The sequence below is a fragment of the Bombus huntii genome, chromosome 1 (genome assembly GCF_024542735.1).
Source record: "Bombus huntii isolate Logan2020A chromosome 1, iyBomHunt1.1, whole genome shotgun sequence".
In the NCBI taxonomy this organism is placed as follows: Eukaryota; Metazoa; Arthropoda; class Insecta; order Hymenoptera; family Apidae; genus Bombus; species Bombus huntii.
In genome coordinates this window covers 2,428,839-2,449,132 of record NC_066238.1, presented here as the reverse complement: position 1 = coordinate 2,449,132, position 20,294 = coordinate 2,428,839, and the positions used below count along the sequence as shown (strand labels likewise).

General features: G+C 32.8%; 3 protein-coding genes across 20 annotated transcripts in view; 2 read left to right on the top strand and 1 right to left on the bottom strand.

The window, feature by feature from the left end:
* Positions 1 to 6,993, top strand: part of LOC126871333 (titin) — a 147,873-nt gene extending 140,880 nt beyond the window's left edge. For 7 of the 8 annotated variants that reach the window (XM_050630050.1, XM_050630082.1, XM_050630067.1 and 4 more), the window contains 9 exons: positions 278 to 723; positions 1,095 to 1,394; positions 1,768 to 1,922; positions 2,008 to 2,158; positions 2,543 to 2,620; positions 2,691 to 2,795; positions 3,784 to 3,981; positions 4,073 to 4,378; positions 5,283 to 6,993. In XM_050630050.1, the coding sequence (XP_050486007.1) occupies positions 278 to 723; positions 1,095 to 1,394; positions 1,768 to 1,922; positions 2,008 to 2,158; positions 2,543 to 2,620; positions 2,691 to 2,795; positions 3,784 to 3,981; positions 4,073 to 4,378; positions 5,283 to 5,485 (1,942 nt within the window). In that variant the 3' untranslated portion in view covers positions 5,486 to 6,993. The remainder of the gene's footprint in view (positions 1 to 277; positions 724 to 1,094; positions 1,395 to 1,767; positions 1,923 to 2,007; positions 2,159 to 2,542; positions 2,621 to 2,690; positions 2,796 to 3,783; positions 3,982 to 4,072; positions 4,379 to 5,282) is intronic. The other variant, XM_050630021.1, reaches the window with a different exon arrangement.
* A 1,179-nt stretch (positions 6,994 to 8,172) lies between these two features.
* Positions 8,173 to 16,098, top strand: LOC126871640 (serine/threonine-protein kinase PRP4 homolog). 11 transcript variants are annotated; one of them, XR_007691710.1, is made up of 16 exons: positions 8,173 to 8,335; positions 8,915 to 9,085; positions 9,175 to 9,421; positions 9,490 to 9,971; positions 10,059 to 10,833; positions 10,913 to 11,260; positions 11,338 to 11,423; positions 11,486 to 11,632; positions 11,728 to 11,881; positions 11,956 to 12,208; positions 12,623 to 12,861; positions 12,984 to 13,184; positions 13,344 to 13,413; positions 13,513 to 13,904; positions 14,862 to 14,938; positions 15,409 to 16,098. XR_007691710.1 is itself a non-coding variant. In XM_050630669.1 (12 exons), the coding sequence occupies exons 1-12, from the start codon at positions 8,331 to 8,333 to the stop codon at positions 13,182 to 13,184; spliced, it is 3,108 nt and encodes a 1,035-aa protein (XP_050486626.1). In that variant the 5' UTR covers positions 8,173 to 8,330; the 3' UTR covers positions 13,185 to 14,684. The 11 variants fall into 11 exon arrangements, 1 of the variants encoding a protein (XP_050486626.1); XR_007691709.1 differs by having other exon boundaries at positions 12,984 to 13,227; XR_007691708.1 differs by having other exon boundaries at positions 12,984 to 13,413; positions 13,513 to 13,644; positions 13,746 to 13,904.
* On the bottom strand, positions 15,896 to 19,993 carry LOC126872396 (inositol monophosphatase 1). The gene is made up of 6 exons (XM_050632308.1): positions 19,768 to 19,993; positions 18,331 to 18,464; positions 17,053 to 17,312; positions 16,799 to 16,904; positions 16,588 to 16,739; positions 15,896 to 16,424 (listed from the first exon to the last, which is right to left on the bottom strand). The coding sequence occupies exons 1-6, from the start codon at positions 19,825 to 19,827 to the stop codon at positions 16,318 to 16,320; spliced, it is 819 nt and encodes a 272-aa protein (XP_050488265.1). The 5' UTR covers positions 19,828 to 19,993; the 3' UTR covers positions 15,896 to 16,317.
* Positions 19,994 to 20,294: the final 301 nt, after the last annotated feature.

Below are 20,294 nucleotides of genomic sequence, written 5' to 3'. Positions count from 1 at the left end.
CATGAAACTTTATCAGAGATATTTTTCTACTCTTCTCTTCTTAATTTAAATTAACCAAAGTACAAATTTTTCCATCGAATTTTCATCTTCTTGTAAATCTCTTTTGATTTGAGCTATTTGAACCGGAAACTTGTCTATCGAATTTTCAGTATAGTTTTTATTGCATTTAAATCAACTTACAAGATCGTCTTGTCAAAAAAGATTGTAGTGTACTAAAATATCAAAAATTATATCAACAATAGTAGGAAATAATTTCAACCGATTCATCTGCTTTCAGGTTGAGAAATGACGAAATTTTCGAAGACAGTAACATCACGTACGAAAATCGCGTGGCAAAGTACACGATCGAGAAGACAACGGAAACATCGTCGGCGACCTTCACAGTGAAAGCAAAGAACGAAAGAGGAACAGCAGAAACCACGTGCGAACTGAAAGTGCAAGAGCCGCCTAAGATCACGTACGACGAGAGTTTGGCAAGTCAGAAACTTCCGGTGAACAGCCAATGGAAGATCGATATTCGGGCGAGCGGCTTCCCGAAACCAGAAATTACATGGTCGAAGAACAACAAGAAGATAGTGGATAAACGTGTATCCATTCAGACAGAAGAAAAGACCTCTACTATCTCTATCTCTTCGCTCGTTAGAGAAGACACAGCTACCTATACAGCAAAGGCAGCGAATCAAGCTGGCAGCTCTTCGGTTGACTTACATCTCAGAGTCATAGGTATTGTTATTATTATTCACGAATTATAACAATATCTTCAAGGGAAGAAATATAACAATTAAGTCGCAGATACTTATGCAAATTTATACTTGTATAGAGAGAACTGAAGAAATAGAATTTAAACAGAAATTCGTTCCACTTGCTAAATATTATAACGGCTGTTCTACCTTAGATATTTCATATATTTCTACAGATTACGCTCATTTTGTGCATTTTTGTACTTTTGAATCTTCTATGAATGCGTAAAAACCTGCGATCTAACAACGATCTTCTCTTTTCTAAGTTAATTCTCAAACATTTATCATTTTCTCTTACCAACCATTTACAGTATTATTTTCTAAATTAATCATAAACCGTTTATAATGTCTTAGATAAACCAAGCAGGCCTCAAGGACCAGTGAACTTCAAGGAAATCAGACAAGATCGCGTCACCATCGAATGGCGACCACCAGAAGACGATGGTGGAATCGAACTGGAAAAATACACGATCGAGAAATGCGAACCGGGCAAAGCTTGGGTGAAGATGGTCGATATCGACAAAGAAGTGGAGAGCTTCTGTGTGCATAAACTGCAACAGAATGCGGAATACAAGTTCAGAATCATCGCCAGGAACGCTGTCGGAGCGTCAGAACCATTGGAATCGGAAACGGTCAAAATGAGAACTTCCTTTGGTAGGTTGAACGTTTATATTTTCTACGTAAGTTTTGCTTTACCTTTAGTTTACATTTCTTCGTCTTTTCTTCTTGTCTTTTTGTATCGTTACCAGCCATTTCACATTTTCTTACGAATGATGAATCGATTAAACAATAAACGTACGTTTGCTTCTGGGAAAAATTGCAATTGAAATTTTAGTGTATCGCGCCTCCTCTACAAGAATGTCAGAAGATATACGTTTCTGTTAATAATAATTTTCAAGGACTGGATTTTCTCAAAGTCTAGAAAACATTCGATCGAATATTGCATTTGTAAGAACAGAAACCGCGTGTAAGATTTTTGATTGTGTCTGAGCTTTGTGAAATTACCATAATTAACGTATCTTCGCAGAGCCACCTGGACCACCAAGAGGTCCGCTAGAAGTATCAGGAATGACGAAGACATCCTTCACGATAAAATGGCAGCCTCCAGAGAACGACGGTGGAACACCGATAACCGAATATATCGTTGAAATGAAAGAAGAATCGAAGAAATCTTGGCAGAAGGTGATAGAAGAATTCTCTTTGGGAGAATATTTTGACGAAAATTCAAAGTGCATCTTGTTGATTACACTGAAAATATTGTTTACAGATCGGCAGCACAAAGCACGAAACGACGCAGTTGAACGTATCGGATCTGAAGACAGATGTACCGTACAACTTCAGGATAACAGCGAAGAACAGTGTTGGCACTGGTCCTCCATACGTAGCCGAAGAACCAATTTCAGCAGGCAGACGAATCAGTAAGCAAATCGATCGATCCTTATTGAAAATTACAATATTAATCGCTTAAATCGTTGTAGGCCAATGTACAAAAATAATTTAAAGAGATTTCAATCTTGCAATTAAAGTTTCAAATGTTAAAAATGTAGAAAATAATAACAGCATTTCTACGAGACTTTTAGATGGCAATTAGCAATTAAATTGATCGATTTTGATGGAAATTTAATTAACCGTGTAAGTGTACGTAACGAAAATAGCTTAAACAATATTAATTGTACAATCGAAGTTTTAGACGCTTTGAAGCAAAAAAACGATAGCACGTAGATAAAAAATTATCATTCTAACGCTTCTGAATCATTTGCATTGTAACTTTCCGCTTATTTAACGCTTCCGCTATCGCTTAGAAATAACAAAGCTCACCGAAAACACCATGTACGCTCTGCTTGGCATATTCCCGTCAACGAAGGTAGTCATGAGTAAAAGTAAGTTTCATTATCTTCATAGTTTGTACTTTGCGTTTTGTTACTGATCGACGTTCAATGTTATTTGTAGCACCTCCATCGAGTCCACAACACGTACAAGTGACGAATGTAACCAGTAAGAGCGTCACACTTAGTTGGTCTCCGCCAGCCAGCAATGGAGGATCAGAGCTCACAGGTAATTTTTAATCAAATATAGTATAATAGTATAATATAATATCTGGACATAGTAAATTATATAAATATTATACACTGTAGACTCAGATCTTCAGAATCGTATGGAAAGTATACGCTGTAGTTGAACAGATCGCTTACTTACAAATAATTTCTTACGAGAAATACGACGTTCTAAACGATTAGAAAATCATTTTCCACGTCGCTTTGATTGTTACATCAACCCTCGTGTCTGCACATTTTTCTCTTAAAATTTAAAATCCATCATTACCGAATATAAGATAATAGTGTAATATTTGTTTTGTTTTTTTATTTATTTATTTGAATTTTACAATTTGTCCAGTAGGACATTTGGTAAAATATTATAGCTTAGTGGTATAATAATATAACATGTGGATGGCTACCCCCAGTGAGATACCATCTTTAATAGTGTAATATAATATCTGGACATAGTAAATTATATAAATATTGTAGACTATAGATACAGATCTTCAGAATCGTATGGAGAATATATGCTGTAGTTGAACAGCTCGCTTACTTACAAATAATTTCTTACGAGAAATACGACGTTCTAAACGATTAGAAAATCATTTTCCACGTCGCTTTGATCGTTACGTCAACCCTCGTGTCTACACATTTTTCTCTTAAAATTTAAAATCGATATTTACCGTATTATCATATACGTATACATACGTAGTACGTCACAGTATGAACCTATGAAACTACGAAACCCTTGTAAATAAACTTTCTCGCCTTTGTTTACCTTTACGGTATATCGATAGCCATTTCGTTAAAATAGAACTGAAGAAAATGTCTGTATAAGTTTTGTGTTAAAATAGGATAAGATGAATCTGAGTAGGGATCGTTTGATTATTTATATGAAACCATAACATTCGATATAATATATAAACGTAAAATAAATAATATCGAAACGATGCATTAAAGGGACTATAGAAAAATAATCTTGCGTTTCCGCATTCTATCCCAAATAGGATACATCATCGAGAAGAGGCCATTGATTGGTAAAGGAGCAAGATGGACGAAGGTTGTCACCCTGGACGCTACGACGCTTCAACATTGCATAGAAAATTTGAAAGAGAGCGAATTTATCTTCAGGATCTTCGCAGAGAACAACATGGGACTCAGTTTACCTACAAACTCAGAACCAGTTACCCTAATGACTCATGCCAGTAAGTATTCTTCTTTTATAAATATGTATACATCTAGTCATGGTGAGCGAATTTTCATTGAAATTGTAATTTATTGCTCGCGATTTCACAGACGTGCCATCACCACCAACAGCGCCACTGGAAATCAGGCAGATCGCAGCGAACACGGTCGTAATTTCATGGGGCAGACCGGAATCCGATGGTGGAGCACCATTGGAAGGTTACAAAATTGCTATCAGGGACGCGAAGAAGACAATGTGGATGGAAGTAGGCAAAGTGAACGCTGAAACACAGAAATTGAATATCAGGGATTTACAGGAGAACCATATGTACCTGATCAGGATCTTTGCCAGGAACGAAGTCGGTCACAGCGATCCTTTGGAGTCTGATGAACCAGTCAAGATCATACCAGCTTCCGGTACGTCGTTTTTAATTTACCATTTTAGATGCTTTGTTAAAGGAACATTCGAAAACATTGAAAAATCTTGGAGAGAAGATTTTGGAAACTTTTTGGTAATTCTCGAGAGAACGCTTATATAGAAACTTTCAGAAATTTGAAATAAGATATTCGTAATCTGTTCAAAGTACCATCCACCTCGACAAAGAAACAAATGTAATCTTTTAAAAATCTTAGATTTAAAATCTTGAAAATTTTAATAGCGATATTTGCGACCTCTTGAATATTCTACAAAGGACATTTGGCATTTAGAATATTTTAAACATTGTAAATAACACGTATATTTGAAACACTTAGAAATGCAAAAGCGAAATTTAATATTTGTAAATCATATTCTCTCTAAACCTCCGCGATGCTGAAATATTTGATTCTATAATTTCGCACTGTATATTTTAGATTCAGATTTCGAAATCTCCTGTTGTTATTTCTGTATCTAGAGATCGAAATAGCTATTATTTTATTCTTTGGATAAATCTATCACACCGTTCTAAGCCGAAAATCGCGCTTTCTTACATGCGAATATTGCGCTTTCTTACATGGACTAGGGATAAAAACAAAAGAATATCTTAAACCTATCGATTATATCTAGAACTAATTTCTAGTTACTATTTATTGTAACTAGCGCATCTGCATATAGATGGCGAGCGCGAACTCACGTTGTCATTTTCAACATCTACGATATTTAGATTTAAAAATCCCTATATAATATGCTGTTCCTTAGAACAAAGTTAAATCGAAAGATACATTCGAGTATGAAAACTTCTGTATCTTGTTGTTAAATTTGAAGAATGCTCAAATCGATACATCCAATTGAACAATTTGCTTCGACTTGCCTGCACGTGCAATTTTCTGTTTTATTTTTCAGAATTAGCCGTAGTGGAGCCAGTAGCAGAAGCCACCGAGAAAGGTGAAACCGCGTCGATGAGCTTCAGCACGGAGAACACGAGTTCTTGGCTACGCGAGCACAACATGGATGCCGATATCCATTCGTACGCGAGAGCGAGACTTCTCAGACAAGACGAATACTTCTTCCGCATTTGGCATTACGCTAAGAAACTCTTCGAATAAGCATTTCTACGATTTTTAATGGCTGAGGAAAGACGAAGAATCAATTTATATTCGTTCTTCGTCTTATCGAGGACCAGAACAATTTAACGCGCTAGTAAGACAAAAAGAAAATCAACAGAGACAATAAGGAACATCTTTGATATTAATTTCATACAGAAATTTCATTCTTCTTTTTTCTAACGAAATTCTCAACAAATCGTGTTCGTATAATATTTCGAACGACTTGGATAATTACTTTCTTCTTCGGTGAATTCGCTTATCGTATCTATTTGATCTCCCTCGGTGAATATCGTCATACGTGAAACAAGGAAAATCAATGTAACATTATCGAATCGTTCCTCTCTTTTAGAAGCACGCGTATAGAGACTAGATTTAATGTAAGGTTCGATACTGGATGGGTGTAGAATCTAGTCAGCGTAGTAATAATACTTTTTTTTTCTTTTTTTCATCTTTTAACGGACCAAGACTTCCTCACGTATACTTAGAGTCGATACAAATGGAAGAGGAATTCTTTCCATTCTTCCGATTCACGAAATAATCGATAAGGGTAATCGTATTACTGAAAATTCGTGAATCCAGCGAGGAGAAGTATGTTTGGAAATAAACTAAGAAATGTTATCAGTGATCTTTATGATATAGCTTATCTTTTTATTTCTCAAGCATTTTAAGTAAAATTATAAATAACATTAATTATATTCTTACTATCATAAAGATTCGCTGTGATCTTTCTTCGTTTCTGAATTATTTAATATTATAGAAATTATTCTTATTTATTATTTATTGGTTGTATAATTATTTCTATTATTCAAATAATTCCATTATATTCGAATGAATAGCTAGCTATTGAAATGAATGGAAAGTTTGCACGAATTTTCAGTAACACGATTGCGCTGTACTTGAAAATGAAAACATCCTGACTTCCTCGGGATATTCCTTTCGTTAAAACAGTACGCTATTGTGAAATATTCGACGAGAAAATTCGAAAAGCCCCGAGACTAACAGATCGTCGGAGAATGTGATAAACGATCGGAATCGATCGAGTACCTTGTGTAAAGAAGCGATTTAGAAGCGATTAAGTATACTTGAACCCTTTCTCCCCCAATCCTAAACCATCCTATTGTCCATCCCTTCGTTATCCATGCCACCCTTTGTATTTATATTATAATTGCGAACGGAAAGCAACGTTCGGTTACTCACCCAAGTTTGCGAGGATTACTTTTAGTATTTATTCGTAATGTATAATGTTATATTTAATTGTTATTCGTCACCATTGCCGATGTAATTAATAATAATTGTTCATAATAAATCGGCATTGGTGCCGATTATTCATGCGACTGGTCATTAAGAGACTAGAAAACGAAACGAAGAAATGCCACGCGTGGTTGGTGTCGCGAGACGTAACAAAATATAGGTGCAAAAACAACAGCATAATTCACCAACAACGCGTCGCATACTTCGACGTTATATTGTAAGACATTTTGCGAATTAAATTATTGCATATAATATAATATACGGAGTTTTTATTCGATGAAGAGATCCCTTCTTACCTATAGTAGGTTTCGTAATGTGTATTTTATTTTAGACTCGAATCAAGTAGCAAAGAATGAGCAAATAAAGGCAATATGAGATGCGCATATGAACCGTTTTATTGAAATAGAATTTTAAAAGAAAACTTTTTATTAAATTCAATACTTCAATTCGATCCAATACTTATACCGAAAGAGTGGAAGAAACCATCCGAAAATTAAGTCGTAAAAAATCAATATGAAAGACAACAAGATTCATTGTGTTCCATGTTGTTTTCCTTAATGAATGTCAAGACTTGTTATATGAATGTAGAAATTATGTTTATAGTACTAATAATAGTTCCAATTCTAACCACCATGAATGTCGTCATTTTATTCTACATTGAGTCGGTAACGTTGGAAGTGACACAAAAATGGTAAGTTCGTCTATGGCTAGAAAGCGCGCGAAATAAAAGACACAAAAATACAATAGATTCATCTGACATTAAATCTATCTAACGCTTCTGTTACGTCGCGTGATTGGAACCGTGCGACGTCCCTCGGTATTGGGTCGCTAAGGGTCCGCTGACCATTATGTACACCCTCAAGAAACCTAAGGCCCCGCCTAAACTGGACCTTATTAGCTTGCAGAAACCGTTAATCCTGCAAGTATTTTCAGTTTATAGCTGGTACTTAAAAGGTCCTTAGGTTTATTGTGCGCTCTTAGAAATTACGGAGCAGCTGACCGGAAAATTTACCTAATGGAAATGTCTGGTTTTTCTCCGGATTCTCTAATATTTACTAACTTGTTACTAACTTGTATTGTTGTACAAAGTTGTTGGAAATATATATATTGTAACACTGTTAATCGCAGCGTTATTCCGCACATCCTTGCATATTTAAATTTTTAATTATGTTAATACACAAATATTATATAATATGTATTCGAAAATTGACTTACTGATGCGGGGTGCTACATCGCGGTATTTCATCGATGTCTTCTCCATATCTTGTTACACTGATTTACTATAAAACTGCTATAATTCTGAAACTACTATTATAATAGTACTCACTGAAGTATAATTTAAATTCACAAATACGATAACGATAAATTTAATAAACAATAAAACCGACGCGGCGCGCTCTCTTACACAAAGGTAATACAGAAACCGGAAGCAACCCTTCTTTATCGATAGCTCAGTATTCATCAAGATATCTCGAAATAACATAATCGAAGGTATATAAAATGGCGACTCAATAAAGAGTTCATATATTCGTGTAGTTGTTTTGTGCAGTGCATATCTATAGTTTTTCTTAACAACAATTTATAAATCATTATCATGGGGTAAGTCGGAAATATCAATGAATATTTTTACGCAATCAGGAGAAACATTTTCTTTTGATAAATTGAAGGATGTATAAGTCTGTTTACATCGTATGTGCTTATTCGATATTCTGTTTATTCTCGGAATAAATTTAATGTGTTTTTAACGTATTCTTTTTTTGGTATTGCGTACAACAATTGGATAAATACGAAGGAAAATATTTCTTCTTACTATGTGATTTTTAATGTAGATCTATCGAAAAAAATAACCTATTTCTTATGTCTCGTTACATTTATATTTCGCAACAAAGTCCACTTAACATTATCCGTTTGAAATAAGATAAATATTACATGTGACTGTAGCGGTGATGTAATTTTTAGAATAGAGATATTAATTTGTCACCTGTAAGATTTTATGTGTATATATTTTATTTTTTAACGTATATGAAACATTTTGAGTAGAGTTTCATATTCATTAGCAATATATTAATCTATGAATTATACACATGTATTAATATACATATAATATTTTAATATATCAATGTTAATATGCATATAACCATTTGTTATATAATAATTATTTGTTTAATTACATTTTAGTACATCAGATTTAGAATGTATAGAGTCTAAAAGAGACATGGTGACTATAGATTCTGAATCGGATATGTTGGTTGACCAAAGAAAGAAAAAGAAAAGAAAGCATAAACATCACAAACATAAGAAAGATAAATTAATTGAAAGGGAAGATGGGAGGATAGAACGTCAAGAACGGTATGTACAATATGTATATATGTTTTTTAATAATCAATTTATTAATACTATTTGATTCCACATTTACGTTGTCATTAAATACATTTTAGAAAAAAACATAAGAAACATAAAAGACCTAAAAAAGAAAGAGAAGTTGAGAATGGATCGTTAGATGACAAAACACCACGTGTAATTCAAAAAGATTTAGGTGTCAATGGCAAAGTAAAAAATTCTTTACTAGAAGTGGTTTCTACTGAAGAAAGTGACGATGAGAAGTTGGTAGATTTAGATTCGGATGAAGTAGATTGTACAATCATCGAAGATGATATTGATCTGGAAGAATTAATGAAACAAAAGGTATAATTTTCCATCCAGGATTTAATAAAAAGTACATAAATATTTATATATTTTTAATATTTATACAGGAGCGTTTGCAAGCATGTTTAGTACAGTACCTTTCGGATGAATCTGAGAAGGAGGATAAGGAACCAAATCAAGATGAAATAAAAGCTACTGAAACACCTGATGTTATACTTGTAGAGGATGATAGTGAAAGTGACAACATACCCCCCAAAAAACGAGCTAGGAGTAAGTCTGGTAGTAGAGAACGCAAAAAAGTCATGAAACCTGAGAGGCGTGTAGTAGTAGATATGAGCAGGGATCGTAGAAATCGAGAGGAACATAAAGATAAACGAAGGGAAATAGAAAGGAGACGGGAGGAAAAAGTTCGTACTAAAGAGGAAACTAAGAGAGATGATAATAGAAAAGATGACAGACAAGTGCGAAAACCAAGCGATAGACATAGGGAGGATTCACGAAAAGAAGATAACAAAAGACGAATAGAAGATGATAAGCGTAAAGATTCTATCAAAAGAGACGAGTCGCGTAAAAGAGAACAAGATAGAAGGTGTGTTAAATGTAGAACATTTAAATTTAATATCTCTTTTATTAAATACTTTTTTATTAATAAATTTTAATAAACATGTGTTTACAGAGAAGAAGAGCGAAAACGAGAAGCCGATCACCATAATTCTAGATCTCGTAATGAATACAAATCATTAGATAAGACCGATAAATCTAGACGCGACAGTCGCGATAGATTAGCAAGTCGAGAACGACAAAGTAGTCGCGATCGGCATGTAAGCCGCGATAGACATGTTAGTAAGGACCGCAACGTTAGTCGAGATCGACATGCCAGTAGAGATCGACATATCAGTCGAGACAGACACGCTAGTCGTGATCGTCATACCAGTAAAGATCGTCCGCCTAGTCGCGATCAACGTAGTCGAGACAGACCTGCCAGCAGAGATCGGCATAGTCGTGATAAAAGAGACAGTAGAGAACGCCATACTAGTCGCGATCGGCCCAGAGATGGTAGAAGTAGTCGTGATCGTAACGATATGCGGGAACGACGAGATAGTCGGAACCGCGATAGAATTAGAGAGCGATCAAGAAGTACAAGAAGATCTCGTAGTCCTATTAGGAGTAGATTGGATAGAGATCGGAATGATCGTTATAAACGCTCTAGATCGCTCTCTCGAAGTAGACGAGACAGAGACAAACATACTAGAGATCATGATAGGGAGAGAGAAAAAAATGGTAAAAGAGAACGTAGTGATAAATTCAAAGATTCTTTGTCAGAAGGATTGAAAGTAGAACATTCAGAAACTTCAAGTGAAGAAGATATCAAAGACATAGATATCGAAGAAGAGGAAGATGAAGAAGCTATTATTGAACGTAGAAGGAAACAAAGAGAGGAACTTTTAAAGGTTTGTTAGTTTTATTTCTATTTAATTATGTTTCTTTAATACTGTGAAATAATAATTGTAAGTTTTTTTTCTTGTACAGAGGTTAAGCGGACCAAATGAAGATTCAAATATGTCTGCTGAAATTAATACTGTTCCCGCAACTCCACCTTCTGAAAGTCAATCAAATGTGTCACAGAAGTCAATAGAAGTTTCGTCTAATAATAACGAATCCACTTCGGAGAGTCATACCCCACCATTGCCCGAGAAACCAAAATCGCCACAAGTTAAAAAGAGAAAATCTAGATTCGAAGACGCTCCATCTGAAGAGACAGATAAAAATGAAGATACAAAACCGACAGAAAAAATTAAACAGGAAGAAAAACAAAATGCAAAAAAGTCAAACGAATGGGACATGTTCGCCGAAGCAGACAACATTGGTGATTTTAATGTACGTAAGTTTTTCTTTTTTTTTGTTTAGTTTTTATATCTATTTTATCTATTAAATATTAGTACCTTTTTTTATAGAGCCCCACAGTCGAAGGAAAACGACAAGGTGGACCAGATAATCCAAGTTTAACAGACAATTGGGATGATGCAGAAGGATATTATCGGTAAATTGTTTTTTTTTTCTTTTTCGTCCTTAATGTTAAAACATCTTGTTTTTTATTTTTAGAGTACGTGTGGGCGAGACGTTAGATTCCCGATATGTTGTTTATGGATATACTGGTCAGGGTGTATTTAGTAATGTCGTAAGGGCTAGAGATACTGCTAGAGGCAATTTAGATGTTGCTGTAAAAATAATAAGGAATAATGAAATAATGTAAGTCAACAATGAAATAACGTAATGTAACAATATATCTGATAATTTTACGATATTGAAAGTGAGCAATGTACAGAATTTTTTTATTCTTTTAGGCACAAAACTGGCCTTAAAGAATTAGAAATACTTAGAAAACTGAATGATGCAGATCCAGAAGATAGATTTCATTGTTTACGACTTTTTAGGCATTTCTTTCATAAAAATCATTTATGTATGGTTTTTGAACCATTGGCTATGAATTTAAGAGAGGTGAGTATATATTACATATATTTTATACTAATTAATTACATATTATCGTTTATTATATAAGAAAATTTATTTAGGTTTTAAAAAAATATGGAAAAGACGTTGGTTTACATGTTAAAGCGGTAAGATCGTATACGCAGCAACTTTTCCTTGCTCTCAAGTTATTAAAACGTGCAAATATTCTGCATGCTGACATCAAACCTGATAACATTCTAGTCAGTGAAAGCAAGTTAGTATTGAAACTCTGCGATTTTGGCTCAGCGTCTCATGCTCATGAGAATGAGATAACACCGTATTTGGTATCAAGGTTTTATCGGGCACCTGAAATTAGTAAGTATTGTTCATTTTTATTAGTTAACAGATAATATATATTCACAATTTATTAATCTCTTGGGTTATTTATTATTTTTATTTTATTTTAATTATCCTTAACTAAAACTCGAGAGATTAATCTTTGTTTACTTATCACTCTTCTACTTTAAACCAGCTTTTAATAGCCATGCTATAGTATGCCCTTTAAAACATGGCACAAACGATTTAGAGATACTGTACGTATTAGATACGAACAGACGAAATTTCGTAGCGGCTAGATTATATTAGTCGCATTAGTTTTTCAAACGTTAATAGCAATTGTATGTGACAGCTCTGATACATTGATCAAACCTACATTGGGGAGATCTCCACTGTCATAGAGATTTAATAACATTTATCACATATCATGCAAATAACATTGGCATTTTCTAGTTCTTGGTATACCGTATGATTTCGGCATTGACATGTGGTCTGTGGGATGCACCATATACGAATTGTACACGGGAAAAATAATGTTCTCTGGCAAAACCAACAACCAAATGTTGAAATTCTTCATGGACTTAAAAGGCAAAATGCCTAATAAGCTGATTAGGAAAGGCTCATTCAAGGATCTACATTTTGACTCTAACTGCAATTTCCTGTATCATGAAGTTGATAAGGTCACGGAGCGGGTAAGTTATCTCTCTACTGTTCTTTCCAACCTTGTTCTTTTCCTGTGTGGTAAGTAATCTAACGATTACTTGTACTCACAAATGCACGTGAATGATAAAATTGCTAACACCTATATTTTTAGGAGAAAGTTGTAGTGATGTCTACGTTGCCAGCCACTCGTGATCTAAACGCAGAATTAGGAGGAAATTCTTTGCCACCGGAACAAAGTCGAAAAGTTGGACAACTAAAAGACCTTTTGGAACGAACGTTGATGTTGGATGCAGGAAAGAGAATTACTGTGAACCACGCCCTGGCGCATCCATTTATACAAGAAAAGATATAGGTAACCCTGCCTGGGGTCCTTCCGCATCGGAGAATTCATTGACGTAATTTTACAAAAGAATGTTTAAAACGACACCGCTAACGATTCGTTGTATATCATAAAAGCATTACTAACATAATGCGGTGTCTCCTTATATCGAATGTCCTGTATCCGTTACAGCAGAAAGAGGCGGTGCAAAAATTTCACATTTCACTCGCCATTTCAATACGACAGGAGAACATTTGAAGACGTAAATACGTCATAACGAAAGGAAGGAAAAATTATTTGCATAACGTATTGTACTCTATCAATCTGAACTCTATTATTTAATTAATGATAACTATTGCAGGTCAATAGAGTGCAATATTTTTATATTAATTAATAACTACTACAGACGATGAATAATAATGTTGGAATTCACCCATTGATGCATTTATCAACGATTATAAAAACAACATATTTGTACTTGGCTCGAAACAATGTAGTGTATCAGAAGGCGTAAAATATTATTTTCTCGTGTACATTTTTTTGAAATAGAAATCGCTTAGATTTGGTTTATTTCTTTTCTTTCTTTGTGCACAGCAATTATAAAGTATGTAAATCCAACACGGTGAATACTAGAGGAAGCAGCTCAATGAATGTACATCGTTGAACGATATTTTTCCGTGGATGAAAATCAAAACTGGGAAAGTGACCGCCTCTTTCAGCATGAATTGGCCATCGATACTTAGCATAATGGTGGTACATAGTATTTTTCTTTTTCTCAATCTTTTGAATTTCAACACGTGACTTTCATTGCAAATGATAACTCTTAAATAAATAATTATATCATAAATGGATGATAATGCGTTACATTCGCGACGAAGAATCCCAAGTTTGTGAAATTGTAAGACTCTTACGAATTTGATCGTATAATTTACGAACACAAAATCTTTTTTTGTTCTTGTGTGCCGTCGCGTATATACGCACGAATGGCATCGAAGTCTAATAACAAGGAAACTTGTACTGACGAAAAGGATATAAATTGTATAGTACGTAGGTTATTGAAATAAAACAACACATACTTATCAGAATGAGAAACAAGCCCTGTATTTTATATTTTCAGTCTTAATCGCGCGCTATTCTCATGCAAAATTATAGAAGCACTTGTACGCAACGTATTTCCATAAATAATTATATATAAAAAGGAAAAAAGTACCGATTGTAATCTCTTTTTTATCTCGTAATGAAATGTTAGGTAGAGGATGTGTAACTTTAGAAAGTGTTGGAGAAATGAGTTATTGTGTTAACACTTATCACCATCGATTGTTAGCATTACAAGTAATCGTTTTCACATTAAAAGATGCATTTATTTAGGCATTGATGTAAAGAAATATGAACAAAAATAATGATGTACATATATATTTGCACTAAGAAATAGAAATTTCGAATTGCATTACATAGAACGAAACTTATTTAATGCTTTATATTAACATGTTGTCACATAGAAATATATAAAAACTTATATTTCGTTTCAACAGATTCATCATAGTAGCTTGCGATTTTGTATCGTTAGCTTCGTTAAATTTTCTTTTCCTCCTTTATTTAATATTGCGTTCTTTATTTATAAGATACGACAGAACGTCAATGCTGTTTGAATGGTTCATGGTATTTGCGGTTTTTACATGACCATATTGTACGAGATTGCTTATGTTTCAGATATGAGTCTTCGATTCAAAGCATCGATAAGTGCGAGTGGACCTTTCATGGGCTTTTAACGCCGTTCCCGTTGCAAGGTATTCATGGGGGACTGCCTTATGGGATATTTAGCATATCCGTTTCTCGTTAAACAACATAACATTGCAAATCAAAACCTACATAATTATGTCGTAAAACAAAATCAAGTTATTCTAACGGTCATCCCTTATGCTCTATTCTCTTTGGTAGCAGATCAAATTTGTTTTGCACATATCTATATATACATGTCATTATATATTATTTTAAAATATAATTGCAAAATCATATCTCTAAATATGATAAATGAATAGTTTGATATTAAAATTCCATTACTTCATTAATATTTTAAATAAAGAATAAATGCGTTTTTCTGATAATATGAGGAATTAAAAAAAGTGCTTTTGCAAAATTCATAAAAGGGAAGCTAGATGTTTCGGGCACATTTCAATACAGAAATAAAATGAATACACAAAAACTTAAACTAACTCATAATTTTCTAATTGGCTATTTGGTAATGTTTCACTTGTAGCCCTCCCTGTGAGGAGGGGAGGCAATGGAAGAGATGATGAGATCAGTTGGTGGAAAACATGATGATGAAGGAAACGGGTGAGATTCTCTGGGCAGCAGCTTGACAACTGTATAAAAATGATGTCTATCGCAAAAAAGGATCACCAAATATTTAATATAAATTTATGTCAACAGGAAGGTTTGTCATAAAATTTCACTGAAATTAACAAAACCGTAAGTATTTGAACAGGTAAGATATATATGAATAAAAAAATGAAAATTATAGATAAACTTTTTTCTTAGTAATACGAATCTATCTAATATAACTTTTTAGATATTTATTATTGTGTAAGTATAGGTAATATTAAAAGGAGCATGATACTAATATTTATGGCTTTCAATTTTCAGATTACTGAAAAAAGATCCAAAAATAAATAAATTTAATACAACAAAGAGCGACCTATAAAACATATAACATGCGTATAATTATAAAAATAAATTACACGACATGATTTAAATGGCACAGTTAAATTTATTACACATTATATTTCAATAAAAATCATAATTACTTTCACATTCATATACCTCTGATTTCAATATACAGTATTGTTACATACCATTCACTGAATGTGTATCTTTTACACAGATTGCAAATTTTGTCTCAAACATTCATGTAAATGTCTTAATAAATAGTTACAATTTCGTAAATGTTTATATTTGTTTTGATTTGTAAACCTTAAATGCTCACGAAAACAACAAGAGTATAATGATCTGTGTTTTATTATTGAAACTAAATCTTATAAAAAGAGAGAGGTACGCAATACAGATGTTTATATACATCAAAGATGTACGTGATAACGTAATTCAATATGTAGCAAGGCCTCTTTTCGAAGATATCCTTTTATGATATTTTCCATACACATTATGATTTTTAATCACGTTCGGGATAATACTGAACTAATACTTTGGCTAATTCTTGTGCCAACTCCATTGTTGACGCACATAGAACTCTTCTGCTCATGACGTCAAACGGCCCACCTAGAAACGAAACAAACGAGCGTGCAAAGAAAAAGCAAACATTATAAAGAAATTATGTACATATCTATAAGTTTCAATACTATTAGAATTATTTAACATTAAATATTGTAATTTAAAAAAAGGGTGGAAATTATTAATTTACTTTTATTATAAAATAAATTACCTGCTGGATCTATGCACACTCCACCGGCTTCTCTTACAATGATATCACCAGCTGCTACATCCCACGCGTGGATACCAAACTCGAAAGAAATATCCGCTCCACCGAGAGCGACCATACACATGTTTAAAGCTGCAGATCCCAGAGCTCGTATTCTGTACGATAAATATAAAACTGTATAAATTGAATTTTTAGAAAAGTAATGATATTTTACCCGTGAACTTGTGAAGTAAGATTATTCGCATTTTCCAATACAATTTTCATCTTCTCTGTATCTCTGCTTGTGCCCATTTCCATCATTACAAGAGCTTTACGTAATTCTGAAAAAAATGAATTTGATTCAAACTAATTAAACAAGAAAAATATCCAAAATAATTAAACTACAAACAAATATTTCATTTTATTTCCTGCGATAAATGATCCAGATCGATCTTTATCTATAATGCAAGAATCTATACATTTTTATACCTTTCTCTCCTGAAACCCTAATGGGAGCTCCATTCAGGAAAGCACCTTGACCCCTACGGGCTGAGAAGAATTGCTCCAAAATCGGGTTGTAAACTACACCAATTTCAGGAGTCTTGTTAATAAGCAGTGCGATCGATATACAAGTGTGGGGCAAACTATGCACGAAGTTCATTGTGCCGTCAATCGGATCAATGATCCATGTAGGAGCATCCGTGAGTTCAACTTTAGTCCCAAGCGAAGTTGCCTCTTCGCCTATGAATCTATCAAAATATATTTCCTCTGTATTAGAGAAACTCGATATTTTTGTTATCGCGGCATTTTGTTATAAACAAAATTGTTACCTATAAATATTTATAATACACAAGATTTGTAATTTTTATTACCACAAATAAGCATTTTTCTTCATTCTGTTCCTAAATATTTTATTTTGTATCTTAAAAAATACATAATTTATTTCGTTGAATGAAATTTTATTGTGTTATTTAAAAAACAAAAAATTATTTCACATGTAACTTTTTGTTATTATGTTAATGATGGGATCCTAGGAGGATTCCAGATCGATTTCACGACTGGAAAATTCCATTGATGATCTGACGAGACTCTTCGCGACAGATCTGGTCCAAACACATATAACGAGCTTAAAGGGGATACAACGCGTCGAATGTTTCACTAGACAAGGTCAACTAGGAATCTGGGAATCTATTGAATTCAATACTGTTCCTTATTTAACAGAAAATAGAAAAAATGAATTAATCGAAATATTTTATTGACCATGCGTTATATATCTTTTTTCTGAATTATATGTTGGATGATACAGCACTCGGATAATGACAGTTTTATTAAAAAATCACCAATTTATTAAAAATTATAATAAAACTACAAACTACTTTACAAAATTTTTAATAATTTTTATTGGGATACTATCGATTTTGTTTTCTGTTAACAAATTTTTCTACAAATTTCAAAAGTATACTTAAAGAAATTCTTGATATACTTAAAACAAATATATTCATACATGTGTATAAATATTTCAATTATTTTCTATAATTATATTAAAATATTTGAAACATTACAAAGCTTATGTTAATAAATTAACAAAATGTTTTTTATTCAATTTAAAGTTTGACAAATTTTAACACTCGTTAATTTATATTTGATAAATTTGTCAATACTTGTTTAAATAGTATGAAGCATATTATTCCATCTATTAGTAACTATGACTAATGAAATAAAAATTTTGATGAATACATATAAGATGATAAATATTATAAAACGTACTTGTGATCCGGAAATTTGGAGGAGATTCCATCGACTAGCAATTTTTCCACCTTTTGATCCCATTCAGTGACAAGGTCAACTTCGCAGGATTTCGTCATTGCATCTTTAGGTTGGTTAATTTTTTCCCTTACGATCTACAAAAAAATCATAATTGAAATATAATTATTCTTTTCAGTGCGAAAATCTTCAATAATAACGAATCTTTTTCAAACGGAGAAGATCGAAAAATTAAAAAATGAGTGAAGTTTTAAAAATGTTCCTTATTTCGTAAAGATATATAAAAATACAATATTTTTCAAGTTTAATTCATCTAATGTTCAAAATTTTTCAAAAAGTTTAGGTTAGGTTTGGGTTAGATGTCGATAAATTTATTTAAACATGTTTGGAAATGCTTACATCGTTTAAAAAATACCCAAAACCCTAACCTTATGTATATGTTATATATGTAACCATCTTGATAAATTTTGAACATTAAGTGAATGAAACGGAAAATTCATTATAAAATTAACAAATTTTTCGTTATTTTGTAAAAAGACACTCGAGTCAAATAGTCGAAATTGGAAAAAAGTCACTAAACTGCATAATTTACTCAATTTTCTTATAACCATTGTATTTATTGAATTCCATGTACACAAAAATTTACAATGTTGCAATTAATTTCCATACAAAAAAATTTTATTCCAAGTGTATCGTATATAATTAAAAAACTATTAATAGTTTGTTACAAATGAAATTATAATTACGCAAACGTTCTATAGCGTCTGTTATCGCTATTTCATTAGATGTTTAGATAATGATTCACTTAATGGCAATGGTATTTTATAAATGCTTCAGTAATGCGATTATATTTTATAATTTTGAATCATTAGTTGTACAGATCAAATGCATTCAACTATTTATTAATATATAATATAAGCAATAGATAGAGAGAAATAAAAATTATAGGTTATAAATTATAGCAGTTAAAGAGTTTAGAGAATCCGCGTAATATAAAACGCGTCATTTTATCCAACGCGATGAATTTGCTTCTTGGAAGCCAAACAAATACACATTCATGCCCATAAATTAGCGGCATTATTTATCTAGAATATAATAATGTATAATATACGCAGGTAAAAAATAATCATGTGTATTAAACAATCACTAACGCATCGATCAATTTTGCATTAAAATTCACAACATATCCAAGTGATTTCAAGGCAATAATTAAAATTCATCATCGAAAATGAAACTGCGTTTATGTTACATGAGATAACATTAGACAGAATAACGCATGGGAAACGAAAGCAGTATGCTAGTTGAATAAGAACATAATTGAAATCTAAAGCTGCGTGCAAAATCGATAAAACGTAGCCCGCTATCAGCTAGGAATAACTCGAAACACAAAACAAGTTGTGGCCGCTTCTCGTCAATTTCATCAAAGAAAATGTCACTCACCGAGCCAGCTTCCTTCACTAATCGAAGAACGGCTATGTAACATTCGTCGATATCGAACATGATTGATTAAAATGTTTGAAATATTCGGAAAGAAAGCACGAGTTTAGAACGCCGTCATAACAGACACAAGTATCAACGTCGTATGCACAATGGCAACGGCTACAGACTAACTGACGTAACATCTTGTCAGCTGGTTTTAAAAAGGGTTCCTTTGTCACTGAATCACGAGTGAAAGCGACAGTGGCGACCCGATTCGTACAAAATTTTGCTTCATAGCTATTCTTGGTTCCTTGATAATCGTAAAACTCCGTTGCTTTGATAGTTTTCAAACATGTTAGATATTTTGTTAATATATTGAAAATAAATGAAATTATTTTATTTGAAAATTTTAGAATCTAATAAATTAGATATTTATTAGATGGGTTTTTAATGCATTAAAGACAAACGCGAAATTATTTTATTTGAAACGTATACATAATTATCTCGTTTAAGAACATTCGAAATTGGTAAATTATGAAATAAACTCA